The 12,739-nt window shown below is 38.0% G+C and overlaps 1 protein-coding gene across 1 annotated transcript; it reads left to right on the plus strand.

Annotated features, from left to right (window-relative positions):
* The first annotated feature begins 280 nt into the window (after positions 1-280).
* LOC129362150 (histamine H3 receptor-like) lies at positions 281-6,709 on the plus strand. Its single transcript, XM_055033527.1, has 3 exons — positions 281-527; positions 967-1,133; positions 5,951-6,709. The coding sequence occupies exons 1-3, from the start codon at positions 281-283 to the stop codon at positions 6,707-6,709; spliced, it is 1,173 nt and encodes a 390-aa protein (XP_054889502.1).
* Positions 6,710-12,739: the final 6,030 nt, after the last annotated feature.

Here is a 12,739-nt window from a genome sequence, read left to right on the forward strand (position 1 = left end):
TGCCATTTGATGCCACTCTGTCACAGCAAATCGTGCAGAGGTATTGCTGCCAAACGTGCGTAAACTTCATCAGGTATCCAGGCATGCGTTATGGAAGCGCGTCTTGCGCTCTCTCGTGGATATTTCCCAGCACTGTGCGCAGTTTCGTCGGGAAGCCCGGAGCTTTCGGAGCACATATGGGGGTGTTGATCGCAATTTTCGTCCTCCAGGCACCTGTTGCTGGTTTATTATTTTTGTTGGCACTTCCCTGTTAAGGATTCTAACGACTCACATCTCCACCATGTCGGAGGAACACACTTATTCCAACTCCAGCGGGTACTATTTTGACAATCCCTCAACACGAATCCAGAGCAGCTTCGTGTTCTCGGGACCCATATTTGTCATTCTGATGGTGATGATGGTGACTTTGGTCGTGGTGATAGTTCTGGGGAACGCGCTGGTCATTTTGGCTTTTAAGGTGGACAAGAGTTTGAGGAGACAGTGCAATTACTACTTCCTGAATTTGGCAATTTCAGATTTTCTTGTGGGTGAGTTCAATCTTCTAATCTTCCTATCCAGACGACGTAATAAGAAAATAGCAAACTTTTATTGTTTCTTATGTGAACGCTACATGTGTCTACTTTTCCTTAGCCTGCCAAATTAAGTTCTGGAATCATTCCATTTGTTTACATGGCTCAAGTAAATCCAGTGTTCCCCAGTTTTATCCAGTCATTATTTACTGCTGGATGGATGGAATTAAAAATTGACATATTTAGACATTAATAGTTCCTGAGGTTATTTCAGCTATGATTTATATATTTTATTTGGCTATTTTTATTTGATGAATTTTGAACATTTATATTTTGTTCTAAAATGACATAAATACATTTATATCAACATGTCACATGTTGCAAAGTGCTTTAAAAAAGAGCATATTATTCTGTCTGGCCTTATGTTTTGGTTCTATTCTTCATCAATTTTGTGTAGGGGCTTTCTGTATTCCAGTCTATATCCCCTACATCCTGACAGGCAGGTGGACGCTGGGTCGAGGGCTGTGCAAGCTGTGGCTGGTCACAGACTATCTGCTCTGCTCGGCTTCTGTCTTCAGCATTGTGCTCATCAGCTATGACCGTTTCCTCTCTGTCACGAGAGCGGTGAGTGGAACATGCTGTTCCTAAATATATTAGAGTCAGCCAGGTGAATTTCAGCATCTGGCAGCCCACATAGATGATTTAAAGTTGATCTAAAAAGTCTACGCAGTCCAGGATTTTTGTGAAATATGAGACCAAATAAATAATTTCAAAACTTTTTCTTTTTACATTTAATGTGATACATGTTCACAATTCAGCTGCAAAACAATTCTGGGGGAGAAAAAGGGAACTTCTATTTACCTTTTATTTTGCCAGGAAAAAAAACAAAACAAAACATAGAGATTAAAAACCTCAAACTCAAGTCATAGCTCACTGAGAGATTCTAAAGAACCAAAGTGATCTTATTGTACAAAGGTACCAGTCAGTGGAAGGGTGCTGAAGGTAACAACAGCACAATATCTATTTACCAAATCTCTGTGAAGACAATCATTCATTACTGGAAAAAATATGGGACAAGAAGGTGACACTAGAAATCTGGACATTTCTTCAAACTGAAGGACAAACTAGATAACTGGTAAGAGAGGCTGCCAAAATGACAACAGCAACTTTGAAGAAGCTGCGGGAATATGGAGAGGGGACATAAAACAAAAGTATTTTCTTTCACATATATACATCCCTGCTTGGCTGAAATCTCCTGAAAACTTGTGGATATACATTTTTTATTTTCTGATACACCAAAAGTTAAGCTTTTGGCCTCAATTTGCCACAAAAACCACACTGACTTTGGAATATATGCACAGTGAAAAATGATGAAGCAGTTTTCTTCTTTTAATCAAGAGGGACGAAACTATGAAAATGTGCTAATAATTGAATAGAATTATTACTTTTAAAAGGCATATTTTTGGGATGGCCCAGTAAAAGCCTAGACAGGGTCACCTGAAAAGATATCATCACAATCTCAAGCATCTGGACAACTTTGGCAAGACTGATGTCAAGTTTGACTGCAGGGGCTCAATGTTTAATGGAGAGGCATAGCAATATAATTAAGTTTGAGGTATATTTATTTTAAAGCTGCAGATCATGTGTACACCAATATGCTGTGGAAACTGAATGTTCAAGGTGAATCCAAAAGTGAATTAACAAAGTATTACTTGAAAGGGGTGAGCAACATCGTTGTTTTTTTACAGTTACATCAAATGTAACTGTAAAAAAACATAAAGAATGTAAAGAATGTCTAAAGGAAAAGAATGTTTTGAAATCCTTTTATCAGTGTCTTATTTTCTACAATACAGAAACCTTTTCATTGGGCTGTGTATGCTTTTCTGTCAGCCGTCTCATGAGGAAGAAAATAACCAGGGAGGAAGTCAAACCAGAACTGACTTTGTGTCCCAACTTATCCCTAAAAAAAAAAAAAAAATAAAATAAAATATCTTGTTAAAGAGGTTCACTTTACCTGTTCAGTCCCAATATAAATCTTTTGATCAGAATACTTCGTCTTTGTTTTTTTATTATGTTTGACGTGACTCAAAGGCCAGTGGGGCACGGCAACCACATCCTCCCAAACGTGTCCATCTGTGAAGGTTAATAACTCCTGACCCTTTCAGGCCTGGTGCCACCACTAATTATAGTCATTCCCTCATGACGGAAATAGAAAAGTCAGATGATGACTTTGGGAAAGATTGGCCTTCAGAAATAAACACAAACATGACAAATCATTGCCAGTGGCCTGTAATTTTCCATTTCAAAACTTTAACTCCTTTTTTTTTTAACATATTTGTTTTTTCACCCACATTTTAACCACATAAATATAAAATAAAATGTGCATATATTTTTAAGCCTTTCACCTCATGTATCTTTTTCTTCTGCACCTTGGACATCCGTAACTCCGCTGACTGTATCCTGTTTACCTTTGTGATAACTCAAAAGGTGGGATGATGCTTGGCACAGGAGACAAAGAGAGCGCTCTGTCTCCTTTCAGAGGCAAACACTTAACATCAGAGCAATGAATACAAATAACACCAGAGAGAGTGAGCCTCTTCTTTAATTAGACAGCTTTGATCATAGAGGTCCTCCTCCATACCACGGTCTCTCCAACCTGGAGAGATCAATCACTGCAGGCATAGGCCGCCTGCAGCCGACCAACATTTTCCTAAAAGCATTTCTCTCTGAACATTGGGAGACAAAGAGCTGTCAGCAGTCAGAGACAGTTTGTCTTTGAAAAGAAAAGGTGGAGTCAGATGACACACAGCTGGCATGAGAGGGAACTGTCAAAATTTTACAGCTTTAGAGAGGAGCCATCTTTTGGTTGTTAGTTTCGTCAGTGGAATGAGTTCATTTTGATTTGACAGGATTATTAGACACATCTTTAATTGATTGTTAAGGGCTGAAGCATTGCAAACGTGTGCATGCAGCCTAAATATTTCCAACATTTCCAACATTCAGCCACAAAGTTAGATGTAATTTATTGAGATTTTTTTTAAGCCCAATGCAAAGTAGAGCAACATTTTTAAGAGAAGAACCAAGGACCTGAGTAAATAATTTGATGGAGATCTGATGAATTTTTAACTTACAATACGCCCACACCTCGAAATGAAATCTACAAAAGATCGAAATAATACCAACAAAATTGTAAAGTTTTGGAGGTTTGTACAATGCAAATCCACAAAATTTGTAGATTTGCATTTACAAACTTTGATGCAAATCTAAATTTGCATCAAAATTTAACAAATTTAGATTTGCAGAATAAAACTTTTTGCCAATTAACAATTGTCGACAATTGTCAAATTGTCGACAATTCGTCAATTGTTTATCAAACAAACAAAAGACAATGCAAACCTAATGCCTTTTATGGAGGCGTTTGCCATATTCTATTTCAAATATAGTGAGATTTTTGTGCTTGTCATGGGGAAATTATGAAAAACCTCAAGATGTATGAATACTTTTGCAAGGCATTGAACATTATAATTCTGGGTTTCAGCAGATGATTGACATGCAGCAGGGTTCGGAGTCAGGTACAAACTAATTTGTACAAACACAAGTGGATCCAGGTTTAATATTCTTTGCACTAAAGCTAATTAGAAAGAAGGACAGTGAGAAATTTTCAGAGGAGCTGGAGAGGCTCTAAAGTCTGCTGTCCGTTGAGAAGGGATGTGGACCGGGACGCAGGATGTGACATTAATTGAGACGAGTGGTCATGAGAGGTGCTTCATTGACTTAATACTCATTGACACACTTTTAAACACTACATGGTGTTGGATTGTTGGACGTGGTTTGTGTTGTTAACCAATGGTCAATGTTTCTAGTCAAGAGTTGGCTGCCACATAGCAGATTTTTAAAAATTTCTTTAATAGTTTATCAAGTTGTGAAGTTACTCAAATACTAACATTAGGCTTTTAAAAATTTTATTATTATGATTATTATTATCATTATTATCATTATCACTATATTATTGGGAAATCTAGCTCTTAATTCTATGGTATTATCAATGTAATTGCATAATTTATGAACTTAGTGGCTTTAAGGTCCACATTTTTTTATTCTTACTTTTCTCTTATTTTTTCTTGATGCTACAGAATTCATACTGGTACATTTCTGTTCTCCAGTTATTTTAAGGTTGTACTGAAAATAAAATAATTAAATTTTAAAGAGCATTTTAAGGTAGATGTACAATCATATTCAATAAGTTAAAATTTTTGTAAAATGTTTATTTTAATAATTCAATTTACGTAGGTATTAATTAATTATGCACAGACTAGTGTTTTTAATTAAGCATTTGTTGTTAATTATGATTATTTTCTTGCCTACAGCTAATGAAAACATGACATTCAAGATAGGATTATATTTTAGATTAAATAAAAAAAGAAATACAGAAATGTGGACTTAATGAAGTTTTGTTTATGATCTGGTTGAAGGATGCATTTTTAAAAGGTAATTTTAATCTAATAACCATAATAAAAGCACATATTGCAATTTATTGAACATATGTTCTTTTGTTAAGAAATAATTCTTTGTAGAAAATTATTGATTTGGTACTTTCATGCAAGTACCAAATCAACCAAATTAGTGTTTCTCTGCAGCATTTGACCCAGTGGGAGTTTACAGAGTGTAATTTTTGACAACTCTTCTTTGCATAATATTTCCATATTAGGGCCTGGGACCTGTCTCATGCTCTCTTCTCTTCAGCTCAACTAAAATAATTTCTTGAGAGGATTTAGGGTTACAGAGTGAGACGGCCTTAAAAAACAGCTGATTTTGTGTGGACAACTCCCTGTGTTAACATGACTATGTTTTTTAAATTATTCTTATCCTAACAGACATGGGTAAAATAAATTTTGTTTTTCTCCGAGAGCTCATCAGATTATTTTTAAAGACTTATTTTATGATGCCATACACTTTAACATAATTTCTGAGGCCTTTGGAAGAGAAACAAGACTTCAGCATCACAGATCTGAAGTCTTCCCTGCGAGCATAAGACTTGATGCGTCTGTTGGCTGCAGTACTGTCACATCTGGAGATTATTGTTTTCAACCTTCCTTTTTCAAAAGATTACGAATAAAAAAAATTGAATAACTCTGACCAATTTGAATTAGTAAAGTAAAATTCATCCACCTCCACTCCCCAAAATCATCTTAATCTATTTTAGAAACATTTTATAACAACAATGGTGGCACAAAATTAATTGTTTTCCTACTGAACAAATGATTTTAGTCCATGATCACAAAAAAAATCTTCATGTTATCATAAAGAACATCTTTATGTTATTGCTGCTATGGTTACAAAAAGAAGGCATTTGAAACTATCTTTGTAATATCCAAAGACAGTGGCACTAATTGCAGCTTTATCCAAGTAATTTTTCTGATTTATGCTTATTTTTCCTGCAGGTAAGTTATCGAGCCAGACAGAGCATGACTCATCAAGCCATAATCAAGATGATTGCAGTCTGGGTGCTGGCCTTTGTCCTGTATGGGCCAGCTATCATATTCTGGGAGCTGGTGGTGGGCAGAAGCCGCGTGCCAAAGGATGAGTGCTTTGCAGAGTTCTATTACTCTTGGTACTTTCTGCTAAGTGCCTCCATGTTGGAGTTTTTCTCTCCTTTCATCTCGGTGGCTTTCTTCAATCTCAGCATTTACCTCAGTATACGCAGGAGACGGCGCCATCATAGAGAGGCCCAACTTCAGCATCAGCTTCAGGCAAGTGAACCGGCCTCTGCCCAGACAGAAGGCATCCCTCTGTCCCATAACTGGGGATTTGGGATAAAACTGCCTGGAAGAGGCTCCTTCCACTCTCAGACCTCCTCCCCTTGTTTGGGTAAACTGGATCCCTCAACCAGCAGGGCTGCTCAGCCTAGCCGTCTGTCCAGGGATAAGAAAATTGCTAAGTCCCTGGCCATCATAGTATGTGTTTTTGCCATCTGCTGGGCACCATACACCCTACTGATGATCATCCGTGCTGCCTGCAGAGGGCGATGCATCCAGCATCACTGGTATGAGGTCACCTTCTGGCTCCTGTGGCTCAACTCAGCTATTAACCCATTCCTGTACCCACTGTGCCACAGTAGCTTCCGCAGGGCCTTCAGCAAGATCCTTTGCCCAAAGCGGTACACAACTCCGCCTTCCTCTGCCCTGCGCCCTGGCCAGTGACAGGAAGACATCAACAAACAATGTGCCAAAACAATTCATTGAAAGCAGATTAAAATAATCTGTGTCCAACAACTTGTCATACGGGTCGTAATTGAGTTTTCAACTGCATTTTGTAGTGTTTGATTGATTTTTTTTTTTTTTTTGTATTCAACAGGAATTGAACACTTTCTCATGCACATATTTACAGAAGTAAATATTATTGTTTTTTTATCATAAGGAAATGCACCTATTAAGTAGTTCTTTGTCATTTGTAGAAAACAAGAAACATCCTAGGAGTTGAAGATAGACAGTTTTCATATATGCTTGAAAAAATGCAGTCATAAAATATGTTGATTTATTTATTGTTTGTGTGAGTGTCTGTAACAGTAGAATATGCTCTATATATCCTTCATAAAATTATATTTTAAAATCAGATTTTAAGGTGTTGTCCTCTACATTGAATCCTCGCCAAAACAGGCCAATATCACCCTCTGCTGTCAAAGAATGAAGAAAATAACATGGCACTTTTTTCACATTTTGTCACACTACAAGCTTCAGTGTATTTTATTGAGATTTAATGTGAAAGACTAACATAAGGTATCTATAAATAGTTCAACCAGCTACCAACCAGCTAGTTGTACAATCAGCTACTTCTACAATTACAGCCCAGAAAAGAGTGTCTTTTAGGTCCTGACTCTATTGGATTCTAAACTTTAACTGGGCCATTTAAGAATAGGGATATGCTTCTGTCTAAAACCTTTCGTTTAGCCTTTATTTTAAGATTACTGTATTACTTTCCACTCTTCCACAAATGACATAGCAGTCTTGTAGACTGACAGGATTTTTTACCACACAATTATCTGCTCCTTTTTGTTATCATATTACATGAAATCTCAATGAACTATGCAGAAGTTTGTGGTCGCAACATGAAGGTGTACAAGACGGCATGAACTGTCAAACAAAATGTCTTGTGTTCCTGCTGCTATGCTTTCAGTTTCCTCATAACCATCGACTTCAGAGGTTTATGAGCCTCTTTAATTTTATGTGAGGCATCAATTTATTTCTTCTTTGTCTGAAATTCATCAGAAATAAATATTTGACTGCGAGAGGTTTTTGAAACAGTTTACAGTATGAAAAGGTGTGCATGTCCTCTCGTACCACTAGATGTCACCATTAATCTTTACTGTGCAATAACGTGTCGAAGTAAGCTTTCAAAATGTTAACACTTTTCATCAGCTTCATCGGGTTTACTTTGATGTTACTGTGTAAATTTTTTTGTTTAAAAAAAAAAACTGTATTAATTTTTACAATAATAACAATAATGATCACATGTGGCTGTGCTCTCGCAGCGTCCTCCTTATGGTCTTGAGATATAAATATGTTATTGTGGCATGTTCTTCGCTACAGCTGATGTTATAAACTGCCTGAAATAGCTGTTTTGCAATTGAATGCTTTGTATTTATCCTTTAACAATAATACACATTAATAGTTTAAATCTTATTTACTTGGCTTTAATGAAAGATATATATATATATATATATATAATATATATATATATATATATATATATATATATATATATATATATATATATATATTTTTTTTTTTAATGAGAATGCAAATGAAGACTTTCATCAACACACTCATCTCAGACACTAGCTGATGGATTTTGCTGAAAGCCTGGAAGGAAATAATTTAAATGGATTTCAGCACTTCACTGTGAATGACCACATTGTGCCCTATAGTTTCTGGGTTTGTGCCAAATGCATATAACTTTTGTTTGATGTGTGCATGAAATGCTGACAGTGCAAAACTGTTTTCTGACACCTCTGTCTCTGTAAGCTTGATTTGATAAGATTAAACATTTCTCTCTCCAGATGCATGCTTGTTAGACCTGTAATTATGCCTTTGTGTCAGATCTTGAGGATTCATTTGCAGGTGTCTGGGTCCCAAAGGGGACTTGCATTGCTCAAATTGTTGCTGTTGCTTGTGTGCACATCTGGCCCCCTGGTCAGGTGCTGGGAATAAGGGCACAGCTGCAGGGAACAAGGCCTCTGCTATGCTCTACCCCCACCCCACCTCTCGCTCCCGCTCAGCCCACTACGTGGTTGAGGGGGACAGCAGTGCAGCTCTGACCAGAGGGATGCAGGCGCATTTCCCTGGGGTTGACAGAACTGCAGTCATCAGCAGAATGGCAAAGCTGGGTTTACTCTCAAATGTGACAGCAAGAGCACTTTCTCTGTGCATTGTGTGCAGTGATATTAGTGGGGGATACTGCTATTGATTTTGATGATAGATTGAAATGTCATGGCATGTGTGCCAATCTTATTGGCCACTGACTGAGGTAGTGTTGGGGATCATGCCAGCTTAAATTAGTCTAAGCAAAGGGGAATTTCAATGGGAGATAATAATTAAGACATGTGAAGAAGTGTTTGTTTTCTTGTTTTTTTCATCCTGCTCTTCTTGGTCAAGGCTTATAACTGGAGGCAATGATCCTAAGGGGCGATGACCCCGAACAGAAGACAACTGCTAAGAGTCAGGTTTATGGAGTCCATTCGGCAAAGACAAGTTTGTGATCATATAAACCTGTTTTATAGCTTTTTATTGCATTTTCTTGACACTTTGTTGGACTTAATATCTCCATCTCTTTTAGTATGCTTAGATTCTATACTTTATTTAGTATAGATCTAATTTAGTTGGCTTTGGTGTCTGATTAGCTGTCCTAAAAGATGCAATACCCAGTAATAGGAGGAATGAGGCAAACACCTTATGTGATGCTCTTTATAAAGACATGCAAATATTTACAGGCCGAATAACACAGTGGTATAAACAAACCAGACATATTAGTAGGTACACTTTTTCAATTGCTAAAATAGCTAATCCTATGCCATCATCTCAGTGGCCTTAAGCAGTACATACGGTGAAAATAACTTTTTGAAATTGAGCCGAGCATCAAATTGGGAAAGAAAGAAGACTTAAATGACTTTAACGAATGTTTCTGACTCATTTGGGTCAAAATACATTAGTTGTTATGTTCTGGTTTTCACAGAAAGATCCCTGTCTTCAGCCTCCATTTCTCATGGATATTTATCAGCAGGATAAATAACCATCTAATGCAAGCATGAAGTTGGTAAAGGTTGATTAAATAGGACCACAAAAAAAAAAAAATAAGATGTTGGCTTTTTTGTGTTTTTCTCTTTGGTGATGATGTTCTCATCTGTACCATCACCGAAATAACTTCAGTTCAAAATTCAATTAAGCATTAGCATAATTTGCATCAGCACAACCCCTGTGAGAAATTTGGATTGTTGACTAGTCGGTAGCTTCAACCTCCATGACCAACTAATCTGGATTTATACTAAATGAAAACGTAAATGGAGTTTCTGCGGGTGATATATTTACAGTGACGGCTTATTATCTTTTAAGAAAAATTCCAGACTATCTGTTTAATCGTAAAATCTAACTTCTAATCGGATTAAATGCGATTAAAAGTATCGGATGTAAACTGAAACCACTGTATTTTAATGCTAATACCTGAAGTCATTTTTACGTCCTTGGACTCTCTTCTACAAAGAACAGAACAATATTCCGCATTCGCATTCCTCCAGAATATTGCCAAAACATAGAAAAGAACCTGCAGACAAGATCAAACCACTTTGCGCACAAAGAGGTCAGAACCGTGACCCCTTCAGAAGCTGAAGTTCCAGCACAGACTGTTCACTCTCTCAGCCAACTAAATGTAAACCACAGTTAATATTTCATCAGGGACACACTTAGAAAGAAAAAAAAAAAAGACTATTTCTGCTTGATTTTGGCCTTTTCACTTCTTCCGTTTTTCCTCCTCTTTTTTTCCTGCAGTGCACCTCCTGACTAGAGATTAAATAATTCCATTGGAATCCTCTTAGGATGGGTTCCCAGCACTTGGCAATTAAACAATTACATTTAATCAGCATGGGGCGACGCTTCAAGTCACCCTCATTTCAGACGTTGATTAAAAGCAATTCTGCAGTGGTTATTGCTGTCGACTTTCGAAACTGCGGTTCACTTAGGTTTACTGCATCTGTGGTGTCGGATTGGATGGCAATACGGGGAGGTTCAGTGGTGGTCGGGAGCTGTATCTGCCTCTGGTGCGCGAAAGTGTAATGACAGAACTCATGGCAGACCTCATACTGTCCCCTAAGTCGAAGCCACTTAGATTAGTTAAAGACATTTTGACCCTACAGCAAAGAAGACTCGGTGAACAATAGCAAGAGGAGGAGCGCTAGGTTTTGCATGTGGGATTTTAAATCCTGTGTGTATATAGGTTTTATTGTGTGCATTCACCTTGCTGCAGATGTATTTAAGTGCAACTGACATAAAGGAAATGCACCTTGACATGTATATTTTCATCTTGCAACACAATGATGCCTCTCTCTGCAATGGCCCCCAACTGAGTGAGGAAGCACAAGAAGAATAGTGGCGGTTTTGTGTGAGCTGTGTTTGAAAATGCACGCGTCAAAACAGAGCAACATCGCATCGCGCAGAACTGACTGCGGAGCCCTCTGTGCAACACGGGCAAAGTGTGATGGACACCCAGCCCCCCTCATGTGAAACCCAGGTGCCGGTGTTCCGTAAGGTGCCCCACTGGCTCTCCAGCCCTCTTAATTAGCGGCTTCCCGTCAGCTGGCGCCAGGCCTTTGAGCATCAGTGACTGGAGTTTTCTGCAAAAAGAATCTAGTTCACTCCAGATCTTCAGTGCCTCTAATAGACAGAGGCATGGGCAGGCTGAGAAAGAGGCATCAACGTTTTCTTGGCAAACTGATAAATCATCAGTGAATTTCCTGGTGTCTAGATCAAATGCATGCTGGGAGGAGAACAAAATACTGTAGCATGCTGTACTTTTTATTAAAGAAGGGCAACTGCAGAGAGTGGAACCGAAGGCCTGGGCTGTTTTTTTTTTCTATCTTAGCTGGAGATGCAATGTAAAAAGACACTGATGATTTTTATACAATGAAGGCAAATATAGATAAAAGATTTCACCAGAATGAAAATCTACCTTTCTTCCTTGTGTGGCATCACAGCAGCTCTGTAACAATAGTCTCCTCTAATGACATTCCCCCAGTAACTTCTTGCCTCCATGAATCTCAAGGGGGGAAAGCTACAAAAAGTGATAATTACATGAAATATACATAGCGAATAAAGAGAGCGTGTTTACATAACCAGCCCCATAAATATCCGACTGAGGAGACATTGTTCTCCAGCTCCTTTTAAGCTGATCTCCCAGGGATGCCATTTTAATGACATGATGGTTTAAAGAGATGCCGCTCCATCTCGTTCCATATTTAATTAACTTTTGCTTTTCTGACGCAGAGGAAAAACAGAAGAAAGAACATGCGATGGAGACAAACTCGTGCGCGATAGCGAGGAGACAATAACAAATAGCTGGGAGAGGAGAAAGAGAGGTGGAGGGGAACATTTTGCAGAGACCTTGTCATGCTTTTGTGAGTTGTTTACAATACAAAAGATGCAGAGGGAGAGGAGGAGACATGAATGAACTGTGGGAATGGAGCCTGGGATTGCTGGAGGGGAAAGAGTGATGAGAAAAGAGGTGGCAGCATCTTGCTGTGGGCTTGATTTTCCTCAGTATTGCCAGGATACTTGTTTGATGTTTAAGGTATGTTGGATGGAACTAAATACAGAATAAGAAAACCCTACAATGAAATAATTTAGACCCAAGCATATTCAGTCAAAATCCAGACTTTAGACCAGTTGACAATGTGTGGCCTAATTAATATTTTAAGATCCTCTGCAGCCAATCTGAGCTTGATCCACAATGCAATCATTTCAGTGTTTAGATGTGCAACAGTTATTTGTTATGTGGCAAGATGTGGAAAATGTTCAGATATGTGAATTAATTAATGGAGCAGAGTGATTTAATTAAACCTAACAGGGAAAGGAAGATATAAAAAAAAAGAATTAGGAAATGTTTTATTTAAAACAAAACAGTGGCTGCATGGTGGCGCAGATAGAAGCACTGCTACCATACAGCGAGAAAGTTTTGGGTTTGAATCC

The sequence above is a fragment of the Poeciliopsis prolifica genome, unplaced genomic scaffold (assembly GCF_027474105.1).
Source record: "Poeciliopsis prolifica strain line A6 unplaced genomic scaffold, Auburn_PproV2 SCAFFOLD008, whole genome shotgun sequence".
NCBI lineage: Eukaryota > Metazoa > Chordata > Actinopteri > Cyprinodontiformes > Poeciliidae > Poeciliopsis > Poeciliopsis prolifica.

Excerpts from the sequence above, each read along its gene's own strand:
- LOC129362150 (XM_055033527.1), top strand. The coding sequence starts at position 281 with ATGTCGGAGGAACACACTTATTCCAACTCCAGCGGGTACTATTTTGAC. Across the intron at positions 528-966 it reads AATTTCAGATTTTCTTGTGG|GGGCTTTCTGTATTCCAGTC; the intron begins GTGAGTTCAATC and ends AATTTTGTGTAG. Across the intron at positions 1,134-5,950 it reads TCCTCTCTGTCACGAGAGCG|GTAAGTTATCGAGCCAGACA; the intron begins GTGAGTGGAACA and ends TTTTTCCTGCAG.